Source organism: Notothenia rossii, assembly GCF_949606895.1.
Source record: "Notothenia rossii genome assembly, chromosome: 7".
Taxonomy (NCBI): Eukaryota; Metazoa; Chordata; class Actinopteri; order Perciformes; family Nototheniidae; genus Notothenia; species Notothenia rossii.
The window spans coordinates 78,939,334-78,952,684 of NC_136905.1; the positions used below are offsets into that span (position 1 = coordinate 78,939,334).

Consider the following 13,351-nt stretch of genomic DNA (forward strand, 5'->3'; position numbering starts at 1 on the left):
AACAACGTAATCGAAATAAAACGATTTTTTTTTTTTTTTTCAAATACCGGTATATATATATTTTTTTTATTGCTTTTTCAGTTGAATTATACTTAAAGTTCAGGGTTAACATAACTGTTAAAAACATACTGTTCAATTTTTTTTTCAATAAATTGATGTTTTCAAAGTAAATGGATAACTGTTTTTAATAATCGTGATATCCATTATTGACCCAAATAATCGAGATTATGATTTTTGCCATAATCGAGCAGCCCTAGTTCAATTAATAAAATTGAAAACGTATAAGAAACTGTTTTGATGAGGAATTGAAATGGGCCAAATGATTCATCCAGATGTAATCGCCAGATAAGCCTAATTGATAATAATAATAAATAATAATAATAATAACAGAAAAATATAAATTAGGTCGTTTGGAATTGCAGCACGTCACATGGGGGAGGGCTCATCAAGCAGGGCTGCTATGAAAGCTACATAAAAGGCTGATTTGAAGACAACATCTTAGGCTGTTAATCAATCCTGTTGTAAAACTCCAGTTTCTCACATAAAGACTTGAAGGTGACACATTTTCAAATCGTCACCTTGTGTAGCAGATACAGTGCACTACTCAACAAGTGCAAGTAGACACTTAACACAGATAACTCAAGTTATAGCTTAGCTTTCCATCTTAGCACAACACAGCACCAAATTGTACCTCGGTGACTGGGTGGCTGTTAACAAACCAAGGCAGACTGCTAAATTATAATCAATACAGTAAAAGAGGAACCCTGCTCTTTTCCTCACACAAACTGAAGAGAAAATTGTGCCGATACTCCTAATGAAGTGTTCACTTTTATACAAGCCTGTTATGTAATGTTTCAGTGAAAGCCTTACCAAACAGGCATTATGTACCACTGCACCTTGACACAGGTCTGCTAGGTGCAGCACTTAGATACACCTCAAAAAGAACCATCCCCAAAAGCATTCTCCACATTTTTTCTATGAGAACCCATAATGAGTGGGCATGAGCAGCCTGTGAGCTTTAGAGCAACTTCAAAGCTACTTTCCCCACCACATCATTGAAGACAGATGCATTCTGTCACTGCACTCTGCATCTTGATGAGCAGGGAGGCATGCAGCACTGTGGCTACGCTGGATCTGTTCTCATTATTGCTGGTGGAAAACTCCAGCCGCTACACCAGAGCGGTGGAGAGATATTCTGCTGAGCACTGCAGGCAGGGCACCCCTGCACCCCTCCCTGTGTTGAGGGGGGGAGGGCAGTGGAGGCCAGGCTGGAGTTTCTCTCCTTTGATGGGATGGGGGGAGGTGTGCAGGCATGTAACCAAACACACTGTCTCTAGGATCAGCTACCCGTGAGGCGAATCCAGGGCAAAGCCGTGCTGAACTACAGACATACTGGCTCAGTGCTGTTTGGCAACGGAACTTGTTGCACAATAAAGACATTCAGCACATAAACATAGACCAGAGTGACTCGACATTGGAGCAGCCTGGGGTTTTCATCAGGTTTGTCCATTGATTCATCCAGTGAGAGCTGAAAAGTACATATTTGTGAAGTGCATATTTACCTTGCGACAATATTCACAATGCAAAGTCTTGTTTTAGAGACAGATGTTCCCCACAAGTTAGAGCTGAGCAGCCCAGTTCTGTGGTGTAAACTTAGTTGGGCGTTGATTACATTCAGCATCTCTTCCAGCAACATGTTAATCACAAACAACATAAGTTTTGGCACAGTTCTCCTGGCAGTAGAGTTAGGCCTTTTGTGCCAGTTCCCGCTTTTGCTCTGGGAGCTAAAGTCCCCGTGCAATTATACCCTGCTCTAGCACAAAAAAAAAAACATCATTAGCCATAGTGATATTCACAATTAAAGCTTACAGCTTGAAGCGATGGGTTTTATATATTAACTGATATGAAATCATCTTGATTCGGAACACCAGGTCCTTTTCTGTAAAAGGCTATTTTGCTGTAGAGGAAACAGCTGAGAAACACTGACATGCGTGGGCAAAAGAACTCAGAGAAAAAAAAAGGAAAACAAAGAAAATTCAATGTTGGAACATGTTGACAGTCTCAAAAGTGAACTGAGCCCTTACCTTTGCAATATGGGATGGTAGAGACTCCATTTCCGAGGCCTTCTGAGCAAGAGTCTCCAGGTTGACTTCCTGGGACACCCTGCGTTTCCTCCGTGTGCTCTGGATGACGCCCGTCGGGGCTGCCTGGATGTCACAGGCCCCGTTCTGGGAGCCCTGCGGCCCTCCAGGAACAGCCTGATCCGAAGAAACGGAAAGAAAAGGGTTGTCGGATGGCGCCCCGCCTTCCTTGGAGAGCCGTCGCGATCTACGAAGCTGCGTTTGGGATTGGTTCTGGGGTTGCGTTGGGGGTTCAGGGTGAAGAATGGGCGGCAGCAGATCCGAAGGCTCCAGGGGTTCTGGGGTGATGTCCTGGATAATTGGCTCCTGGATCTTCGAGGGATCTGGGGCCGAGGACTCCTGGGAGTGTACCACCAAATGCTGTGGCTGCGGGTGTGCATTTTGTGCAGCGGGATAATAGTCAAGCACATGAGGGTTTTGTTGTTGCAACTGCTGATGTTGCAGTTGCTGCTGAATTTGGAGCTGCTGCTGCTGTTGTATCTTTTGTTGCTGCTGCTCGTGCTGCATTTGTTGCTGCTGCTGAAGCTGCTGTACGTGCTGTTGGTGCTGAATTATTTGTTGCTGCTGCATCTGTTGATGGTGCTGCTGCTGAATTTGCTGCTGGAGTATGTGATGCTGTTGATGCTGCCGTATTTGCTCTTGCTTCTGCAACTGCTGCAACTGGGGAGGGGGCTTTGCTTGTGTTGGGTAGTTGGGTGGGTTAGGTAGCGTTGTCCTGTTGGCCTGAAAGGCCTGGTAGTACGCCGGCAGGTGCTGCTTGGGCTGCCCAAAGGCCAACTGAAAGGGCTGCAAGACTGAGCTTCCTCCGGGGTGAGACGTGCTGTGCTGCTGGGGGTTCAGCGCCCCGGGTTTCAACGTCTCCGGAAAGGCCTGGGACTGCTGCTGCTGCTGCTCCCAATCCAGGCCCTGAGCCTTAACAGCATCCCTGTATGCTTCGCCTGCAGGGTTAGGACCCGGAGGCTGCTTTTCTGCAGCTCTGTTAGGGGGCTGTTGATTCGGCTGTAAGCCAGAAGGCTCATGCATTGATTTTACAAATGCATTTTGGGTCCTTGAGTCTGTTACGTTTACACCCCCTATGTAATTTGCAAAGTTTTGTCCCCAGTTTGTCATGGTATTCCAGGAGGCGGCTCTCTGCTGCTGGGACAGAGACGGCTGCTGCTGAGCCGGCTCCTGGTGGGCCCACTTCATAGGCACAGTCTGCTGATAATGACCCCTGCTCTGGTCCCCTTTGTCTGGGCTGAAGATAACAGAGTTAAGGTACATGTGAGGGGCCTCTGGATTTGAAGTCACAGTACTTGCAGCCTCACTCTGTCCGGGGTCTGAGGCAGGGCCACCTGGGACATAGTAGGACCCTTCAGGGTGCTGAGACGTTTCCTTCATTGCTATGCTCTGATCGTGGAAAAATGTGATGCGTTTGCCCGTTCTCTTGGCGCTGGGTTTCTGCTGGGTGGGTACACTCATGACGGGCATGAAGAAATCTGATAAATATTCCCCACCAAACCAGCTAATAATGTTCCACTGGATCACTTGTTTAATAAATTGTTCAAATTACATTGACATCAGAGTGAGCAGTAGAAAGGTCAACCAGGAGAATCTTCTCCTCCCCTCTGGACTTCTTTGTGACCCTGTCAGAGGTCGCTGGCCTGGGGTGAGCAGATCTGAAGAAGTCTGTGTGTTTTTCTCATTCATGGGCAACACCCTGTATAGAGAAAGGAGACAGAGGTCAAGCATTGAGCCATCAAACTAAAGAGGTCCCGCAGGGGGGGCCCATTACCATCCCCACCTCAGCCATGTAAAAACCTGCCGTTTGCTTTTTCAACAATAGACCTCAACTGAAAGGTAACGAGTATGACAATAGGGGAGGGGAAGGCCTTAATGTCATTATTCACTAAGTTCACATGACAGGGATAAGGTCCTGCTTACAGGCGAACATGTGGACCGGCCCTGCATATACTACTGCAAGGTAGTTGGTAAAAGACACTTTAATCAATAGTTGCTGGAAATGTCATTATTACAAAATATTACTGCACCAATTTTGATGATGGGATAGGAGGAAATACAAGCAAGTCCCTAAGGGCTCAATCTGACCTGAACAGAAGCTCTCTTTCCCGCCAAACTACAGAAACAACAGCAGGTTTAACGTAATATAAACCTCTTTTTACAATTGTATGAATCATTTGAGTTGAAGAAAAGAAAACCCGTGCCCTTTGAACCGCAGCTGCAGACTCAAAAAAGGAACGGCAACTGAAAGTGAGCAAAGCATGACTCATGATGAAACGATCCCCGAGAGGCAAAAAAGTCAAAATGGCCTTGCAGGCTTCGATAGCTCGCTTCTTGACAATTTCCATGGTAACACGTGGTGATTATAAAAAATATTATCTGATGGCAAGGTTTGGGAGCAGATTTTTGACACATTGCATGCTGCCAAATTTCAAGAAGCACACAGATCCCGAACATTTAAATCCGTGCTCCATCTGTGTACGTGTGTGCAGAAATCACCCAGACAGAAACCATTAAGGCTGTTTCATCACTACGAGAATTATCATAATCTGCAGGACTCATGTTACAAAAACAATATGTCAAGATGGTTACATAAATGAATACTAGAATCTTTTACAACGTGGACATCTCTGACAACCTAGGAAGTGACTGATAATCGTCACCCTTTCCTCTGGTGGCATAGTAAAGCACACGCTTCTTAAAATAGACATCTGCAGCTGTTCAGATCCTGCACTGGCTCAGGGGCAGCTCTGACTGTGGAAGCTGGATGACCATGCTATCAAACAGTGTGTGCGTTTGTCTAATTCTGTGTGTGCACCAGCAAGGCCATGTGATGTTACAAATGCCTATGGCCATATTGTCAAATCCTATAAAACATCCTTTAAGTAAAAAGGTGCACATAAATCAATCCTAGTCCTCTTGCAGAAAGAGCACAAACACAACTGCTGCTACTGAGTGACCATGCTGTGAGCACTCTGTGCACTGAACTAGACTCCGTCCGAGGTGAAGGGATCATGGTGACGCATCACATCATGCAACCTTACCCAAGCCCAGGGTTTAGCCCAATAAGCAAAAGTAACACTTTAAATTGGCTTAAAATACATGTGGAGCACCATTAGCCGCCCTAATCCAACGCCATTTCCTCGTGTACACCAGCTCGTGCACGCTGTAGGCCTGCAGCTTGCACGAGACGACACATAAAGAAAATATAGGAAGAAAAAAATGCGCCAGGACTCTTCCTGATGCACCCTCCCTGAACATTACTTTCTGTGTCCAGCCAGCTCAGCGCTATTTACGAGAATCCCTTTGTTGCAGAAAACGGATAATCCAGTCACCAATGCCACAAACAGACCCAGCCCTGCAGCCTGCATGATAAAAGCGTGGCTGCAGGGCACACAAACAAACACAGTGGGTCATTTCAACTTGTCAACAAGGTTAAGACGTCACATGTTTCTCTGTCTGCGAGTGTACAATCGATCATCTTCGATTGCGACATGAAATCACATCCTATATGAGCCCGTTTGGAGGCTGGATCAACAGCCTTCAGCGAAGTAAACAAAACTTTGTCTGTTGCAACAATAACATGCAGTGTGGAGCACGTCAACAACAACAACAACGCCACTGTCATCGACGCCGCGGCTCCAGCAGCAGCACCCTGTCTGTGCCGATACTTACTGTGTTGGTCATGAGAGCTGCTCCTCGCCCGCAGGATCGCACAGTGGCAGCTCTGTGCGGCCAGCAGCGGGCCCGCACAATACAGCCCTGCGATGATGATGATGATGATGACTGCATACATCCCCAAGGTTGACTCATGCTATGCTGCTGACCTCACTCACTGGTACTTTTTCCCTCAACAACCCCCCCCCCCCCCCCTCGCTTTAAAGTCAAGAGGGAAAAAAAAGGGGGTCGATGCGTAAACAGAGTCCTTCCCGGATGGAAGCGCAGCGCTAATGTGCAGAAACGCGGGCGCAGTGCCACCGCTGTCTGTTGCACATTATTGCACTAAGATTGCACAGAAAAAACTCACGCTGGTAATGCGGCCCTTTTGCTGTGCATCGACTCCCTCCGTGTCTCTGCTTGTCTTGTGATGCCCCCCCCCCCCGCTCCGCCGCCACCAGCTCCATGGCCACACCTACTTCCATGCCCATATAAGGCTTTCCTATGACAAGCAAGGCGCTGTAATTTACGGAGCAAGATCCCTCTCAGCCCATGCGGGAAATTCCAACACATATGGGAGGACTGCGGAGATGAAGGGGAAGGGAAAGGACGCACCCGGCTAACATTCACTTTTCAATCAAACTTATTTTGAATGACCAAGTTTTCCTGGAAATGCATGACACAGCAAACAGATGCAGCAAGGCCCCATGAAGTGGCTGGGAGACTCTTCATTTTTTGTTTTTTTGTTGTTGGAGCTGCTGGGGATATTTTCAGAGTGAAATCAATTTTTGTTAATTATTCAGTATTCAATTAAAAAGCTATAATAAAAACTGGGACATGAAGGGAGCCAGTTCGAAAGCGTTACATAAGGAATGACTAACATAAATACTAAACTTGGGCAGCAACACATTTTTTATTTTTGTATTATTAAGTCATCTGTTGTTATTTATTTAATTCAATATTTGTTCTCTAAAATGGGAGTAAATAATGAAACATTTAGAAGGGGGCAATCTTCAAATCCTTTTCTTAGTGTTAAACGGTCCTTTTGCTTATGTGAGTTAATAACTATCCTATACCAAGTGAATACTTTACCATGCCCTAATGTTGCAAGGTGATCTGTGGACTACAAAGTGATGTAATGTCAAACAAATAAAATGAAAGCCTGCATTAAAAGCGACCCTGATCACCATGGGGCCATTTTAAGTTGTTCTGAAAAATATTAATGATGAATTCATTAGTGAGACATTTTTTAAACTAACATCATGATAACATATCATTAATTATAGTGCTAACACAATAAAATAAAAGTTGTTCAAAAAAAATTTATATAGGAGATCATCACTAGACAGGTTCTTTCAAAGCACCGGTGTAAATAATAAGGTTAAGATGGTTAAATTCCTTTTAGTTGTTTGAGTGTCCGGGTCTTGTATTGTGCATGCTGGCTTGCTGCCACACCTCAATAGATTACTGGGACACTTGAGAAGAACCAAACCCATGCTACTGTTATTAGAGACACTTGTACTTTTCTACTATGAGAAGGCAAATTGCAAAAACAACGTATATAATGGGAAGATGTTGGAATTGTTGTGATATAATGGCACTGGACATGAGCAGGCATGATCCAGCCAGACTCTGCCGGGCTGCAGTCTCTCCCTATTCACTCTGACCCTTAAAATAACGTGCAAAGCCTGAACACATTCACAGATGCCTGTTGACAAGAAGTCGAGTCAGGCTGACATGTCTGCCGCCAGGGACACTGTCACTGCACTGTGCTGAGAGTGTGCAACACAACCTTTTCACATGGCTGCAACAATATGGTTTGTTGAAGCTGATTCCAGTAGTGTTGAAAAGATGATGGATTATGAAAATTGAATCAGCATGTCATCAGATAATCTATTAATAGTTATTTTTCAAGCAAGAAAGAAACATATTTTATATTTAAAGTTCCTTGAAAGGGAAGACTTGCTTCTACTTCCTGTTATATTTCATTATACAGACAGAATCCTTGGGTTTTTGAATGTTGATCAAACAAAACAAGCAAATTGTACAAAAATGGTGAGGGACATAAAGTGAACAACAGGGGGAAGTGTTTTAGACGTTCCATTAAGGATTTAAAGTTCCCTATTATTATTTGTCAGCCAAAGGTCAACATGTACTGACTTTTAGAACTGACATTCAAATTCAACAAATCATTGTATGATATAGTGATCATGTTGATCACGTGTTTTGTAGAAATGTGCAAGAAGTACTCAATACTCAGTACTTAAGTAAAAGTAGAAGTGCCAGAGTGTAGAAGTACTCTGTTACAAGTAAAGTACAAAAGTATTAGCATGAAAATATACTTAAAGTACCAAAAGTAAAAGTATTCATTATGCAGATTGGTCCATTTCAGAATAATATATGCATTAAAGTGTTATCAAAGCTGGTAAAGTTGTAACTAGTTTAATTACTTTGCTTTGCTGCAGGTTAGCTCTTGAATTTACTCCAGGTTTAACAAAAGTAATTTTAAGTGTTGTTTATATTTCACATTATTAGTCCAAATCTGCAAAATTGTTAAAAATATTAAATAAATTTAGTGAAATAAAAGAACACAATTTACCTCTAAATTGTAGTGGGGTAGAAGTACAAAGTAGAAAACAAATTGAAATAAAGTACAATAGTCCCTCAAGAAGTACAGTACTTGAGTAAATAATATACTTAGTTACTTTAAACCAGTGTACTTGTTTTGTAGGAACGTTTTTTTTAATGCACAGCAAAGACCAGGACGATAGCCACAGGTAGTAATGTTGCACTATAAACTGCACACTGGAGTCTTTCTTCTGGGTCTTTCTGTGATTGTGACATGTGTTTATGTGAGTGAAAGAGCGAGGGTGAAGTGAAGCTAGCTTATGTCCAGACTAGCTAGCTGTCCACAAACAGCACTTTAGGTCCAGCGTACAAGACCATCATAAACAAAACACCTAGCACAGCGTTGGCATGCACAAGCGAAAAGCCTTATAGTACTTACATTAAACTCTGCCCCTCCATGGCACATACGCCTTCATGTCCCTGTGTTCACGGTGTCCTGCTGCAGGGTAAGCTCCTGTAAGCAACGATCCTTACTCGTCTCATATAAGATCAACCCACGTAACGGTACTCTTTTCTCAGATTCCTTCACGAAGCGTCACTTCCCAGTTTGAGACACTTTTAGCTAGCAGCAACAGATACTGTGTGCAACCCATCTATGGGACTTCACAAGTTACCCATTTTACGAGTTTTAATGAGAAGCAGATCGATTGCATTGGCAACATCAATTTTAAATGTTTGTTAATACCCTGCTAAATATAGTTTAATACTTGCGGCGTTGATGAGCTGGATTAATAGCTGTTTAAGGCCGCGTACCGTTTCTGATTTGCAGTAACTGCCTTTGCCTTTAACGGCTAAACTAGGAAAAGACTACATATCGTTAAAGATGGTTCCCACCCACTATACCCGAACATGGGGCAAATAATCTCGCACTTTCGTATAAATACCTCATATAAGCATTAACATTTATAAAAAAAGTGCAATATAATATACTTATATAATATTATACAATATTATAATATTATACTTATACTATATATTAAAATAATATATTGCATCATACATGTTTATTAATATATTAAATGTAACGGTTGCCAGCTAAAAATGTTTTTCAAGACATACATCCTGGGTGTGTGAAACAAGGTTATCACTAGTAATCAATATAATATGTTTTTCAATATGTAATTCACTGATGGGTAAAAATAAAATCGGTTTAACTTCCGATTGGGTTTTAGCGAAGGCGGAAGTTGGTTACAGGGAACCATCTTCCTTTCTATTGAATTAGACGTCCTCAGTGGTCTGTTGACTTTCTGCTAACCTCCTACAGACAGAGCAGATGGAATGTTAACACAGTGTTTGTAACAAGTTTTTCAAGAAGTTGGACACTTTTCGTGTTGCTAATTTATATAACAACGAGACATTTCTTAACACACTTCTTATCAAACTTGACGGTTGTTATCAGGTTGGGTTTTTAATTCAGGTACCAGTGCCATTTAGCGTAGAAATCAAAGCTAGCGTTACTTTCCAAGGATGCCGGTGCAGAGAGTCGTTCTCAACTCACGACCAGGTAGGACACTTTTCCTAAGAGATTACCTGTTGTGTGTGTGTCCTGTGCTGCAACATTACTGCACACGTGATGTGGCTAGCGATTACTCAAACTACTTATTATGCACAAGGTAACAACGGAGTGCCAGTTCCTGAACATTTCCGCCTAGAGGAGACCACTTTGGCACCTGACCTGGAAGATGGGGAGGTCCTTGTCCGGACGCTTTGTCTCTCAGTCGACCCTTACATGGTATATTGATACAATCAGAATGGAAATCAATCATCAAAGTTATTGTATCTGCATATGCATAATGCATATTGAGATTACACACTGTCTGGTATAAAGAAATGGTGCAAATCAGATGAGTTTTATGTAAAATTACAAAGACTGAAGGATTAATTTGTCCATCTGGGATATCTATTGAAAGTCTAAGACAAGAGGCAAGGATTAAACCACTTCTACCAATCTCTGTTCTTTTCAGCGGTGCAGAATGAATGAAGACACCGGTGTTGGTTATGTGACTCCATGGCAGCTGTCTGAGTGTGTAGATGGTGGAGGTGTCGGTGTGGTCGAGTCCAGTCGCTGCAGTGCTTGCAGTGAGGGAGATGTGGTCACTTCATTCAACTGGCCTTGGCAGACCAAAGCTGTCATGAAAGGAAGTGCCTTACAAAAGGTATGTACTATTACTGTGTGTCCCTGGGATAAAGACCATAGTTCATATATTCTAATGCAAAAAGGAGAATTTGTTTAATATGCATGCATGCTTCTAAAGTAACCAGCATGTGACATGAAATGATCTCGAATATTGACATCAAGGACAACAACAAATATATTACATTCCGTCTCTTGCAGGTTGATCCAAAGGTGGTCGATGGACACTTGTCATACTTTTTGGGTGCAGTTGGGATAACAGGTCTTACTGCACTGTTAGGCGTAAGGGAGAAGGGCAATGTGACCAAAGGGGCCAATCAGACCATGGTGGTGAGTGGCGCCGCTGGGGCCTGTGGCTCCGTAGCTGGACAGGTAAATATAAATGTAATGTTTATACAGCTGTAGTTACAACTTGCATGGTCAAATTATTTCTAAAATTGTAGGGCTTATACCTGAGTATTTTGCAGTAATTCCTAGTATTTTCTATTTTTTAATGGTTTGTGATGAAACAAATATAAAGGCAAAATGGTGAGAACTATAACTTTATTATTTTAGAAACAAATCTCAGGTTAGCCGATCCAATCTAGATAAAACACATTTGCCAAAATAAACAAGATTGGATTACAAAGGAAAGAAAGTGAAGTCCTGATTCTATCATTTCTCCCTGCTTCTATTTTTCCAGATCGGCAGGCTGGATGGCTGTGTGAGATCGGTTGGGATTTGCGGCTCTGAAGAGAAGTGCAGAGCTTTAGTGGATGACTGCGGCTTTTCTGCAGCCATCAACTACCGAAAAGAGGACATACCTGCAAAGCTCCAGGAGCTCTGCCCCGATGGGATAGATGTTTACTTTGACAACGTGGGAGGTGGCATCAGTGATACTGTAATTGCACAGGTACTGCTTGATTTGTGTTTGTGTTTGTGCAGAACATAATGTACTTTAATTTGTGGTTTATTTGGCTTGAAAATATGTGAATTATGAGATATTATTTGTTTGATCTTTGCCTAACTGTTCTACCAACAATTGCAAAATGTGATTTTTGGCTACTCTGTGTTCAGAAGTGTTTTGCCCGTATTTTTAACAATGAGTGTTTTGTTTCTTTTTAACTCATTCTCACACATTGATCTCTGACACTCTTCTAACCTCCAGATGAACAACAACAGCCATGTGATCTTGTGTGGGCAGATCTCACAGTATAACAAAGATGTGCCATACCCTCCGCCTCTGAGCGAGGAGATACAGGAAACCCTGCGAAGGAAGAATATCACCCGGGAACGATTTACAGTGCTTAACTACATGAACAAAGCAGACGCTGCCCTCTGTGAACTCAGCCAGCTAGTTAAATCAGGACACATCAATGTAAGGAGGAATGATTGATGAGAGTGTGTGGGTGTCTTTGTTATTTTGCAAAATCAATGCCAATCCCCCGTCGTTCTCTTTACATCATTGTAATTGTGCTTTCACTCTGCAGGTGCTGGAAACGGTGGTGGAAGGCATTGAAAAGATGGGAGGTGTGTAGATTTAAATGATTGCGTTTTTTTATTTAATTCATGACTTTCGTTTGTTTATTCACCAGAAGTTAAACATTTTTTCATTTTCTTGCAGATGCATTTTGCTCCATGATGAAAGGCGGAAACATTGGAAAGCAAATCATAAAGATATCAGAGTGAAGGAAATTGCTTCTCTCACCAGACGGATGCCTTGGGAAATTAACATGTTGCATTTCAATGACTTCCAATAACACTAACTCACTGATCTCTAGTGGGATATTTCATTGATGAGCGGTTGCCATTTGTTGGCAATTATGCATCATAAACATAAATCACACAATGTTTTATTACATTGGTTTCTTGACAAAAATAAATGTAAAGAGTGCTTAGAAGTGTTGAACTTTATAACTTACTGATTTATTCTTTGGTGCCAATTTGAATATGTGTAAACTATTTAACATATTGCCGTGCTGCCTGATAATATTACCCTACTTCTCAATCTCAACACTTGTGGTTTTAAAATCATCCGGTGTGGAAAATAAAAGTGCCATGATAAGACATCAGCAGATGTTCTCGTATGTAGCGCTATAACTGATAAATGGCAGTGAAGGTTTATCAGACATGAGAAACACAAAATACTGTTTGTAAAATAATCAAAATGTGGTGTTTAAAGAAACATAAAGCTTTTAAATGTTTTCCTTTAACCTCCAACAGTTAAAAACTGATCTGATTGTAGGTTCAAATAACTAATAGTAGTTAGCTAGCTTAACTGAACACTGCTAGCTTACTGTTACATTACCAGTCTTCCAGGGAGCTGATGTTATGTAACCCAATCTAACTTTCTCCAAAATATTACATGAGCCAGTAAATGTTTTCTTTGTCATCCATATGCACTGAATATGGCTTTAGCATCAATGTCTAATTGCTTCAACAGTAGCAAAAGGCTGCTAGCTAACACTAGTCAGTAGCCTAGCTTGTTTATACCATTATTGTAATTTTACATCTCTTATCTTGATGAACATCAATGAAACACGACTTCTGACTTTGTGTAAATGTGATTTGTGGCCCCTTTTAATGTTTTAACTAAATGAAAGATGTTTGATAAGCCTTAAATAGTAAGGCTGTGCTAAAGATATACAATGAAGAGCCTATAGAGCAGGGGTGTCAAACTCAAATACACAGTGGGCCAAAATAAAAAAAATGGGCACTAGTCGAGGGCCGGACTGGTTCAATGTTTATTGCAAAACTTATTGAAATGAACTTAATGAACATATTAAACCTGGAACTAACAAAGCTTAAATTA

General features: G+C 42.0%; 2 protein-coding genes across 5 annotated transcripts in view; one reads left to right on the top strand and one right to left on the bottom strand.

Moving 5' to 3' along the window:
- mideasb (mitotic deacetylase associated SANT domain protein b) overlaps window positions 1–9,205 on the bottom strand; it is a 34,012-nt gene extending 24,807 nt beyond the window's left edge. The window contains exons 1-2 of one of the 3 annotated variants that reach the window (XM_079691806.1): window positions 8,806–9,205; window positions 2,085–3,840 (exon numbers count right to left, since the gene is read on the bottom strand). In XM_079691806.1, the coding sequence (XP_079547932.1) occupies window positions 2,085–3,611 (1,527 nt within the window). In that variant the 5' untranslated portion in view covers window positions 3,612–3,840; window positions 8,806–9,205. Of the gene's footprint in view, window positions 1–2,084; window positions 3,841–5,816; window positions 6,140–6,168; window positions 6,252–8,805 lie in introns of those variants that run through there. The other 2 variants (XM_079691808.1, XM_079691807.1) reach the window with 2 other exon arrangements.
- A 413-nt stretch (window positions 9,206–9,618) lies between these two features.
- ptgr2 (prostaglandin reductase 2) lies at window positions 9,619–13,095 on the top strand. Of its 2 annotated transcripts, XM_079640585.1 has the most exons (8): window positions 9,619–9,930; window positions 10,040–10,158; window positions 10,391–10,582; window positions 10,762–10,932; window positions 11,243–11,452; window positions 11,708–11,917; window positions 12,030–12,069; window positions 12,164–13,095. In XM_079640585.1, the coding sequence occupies exons 1-8, from the start codon at window positions 9,894–9,896 to the stop codon at window positions 12,226–12,228; spliced, it is 1,044 nt and encodes a 347-aa protein (XP_079496711.1). In that variant the 5' UTR covers window positions 9,619–9,893; the 3' UTR covers window positions 12,229–13,095. The 2 variants fall into 2 exon arrangements, with proteins under 2 accessions (XP_079496711.1, XP_079496712.1); XM_079640586.1 differs by lacking the exon at window positions 10,040–10,158.
- The last annotated feature ends 256 nt before the right edge of the window (window positions 13,096–13,351 follow it).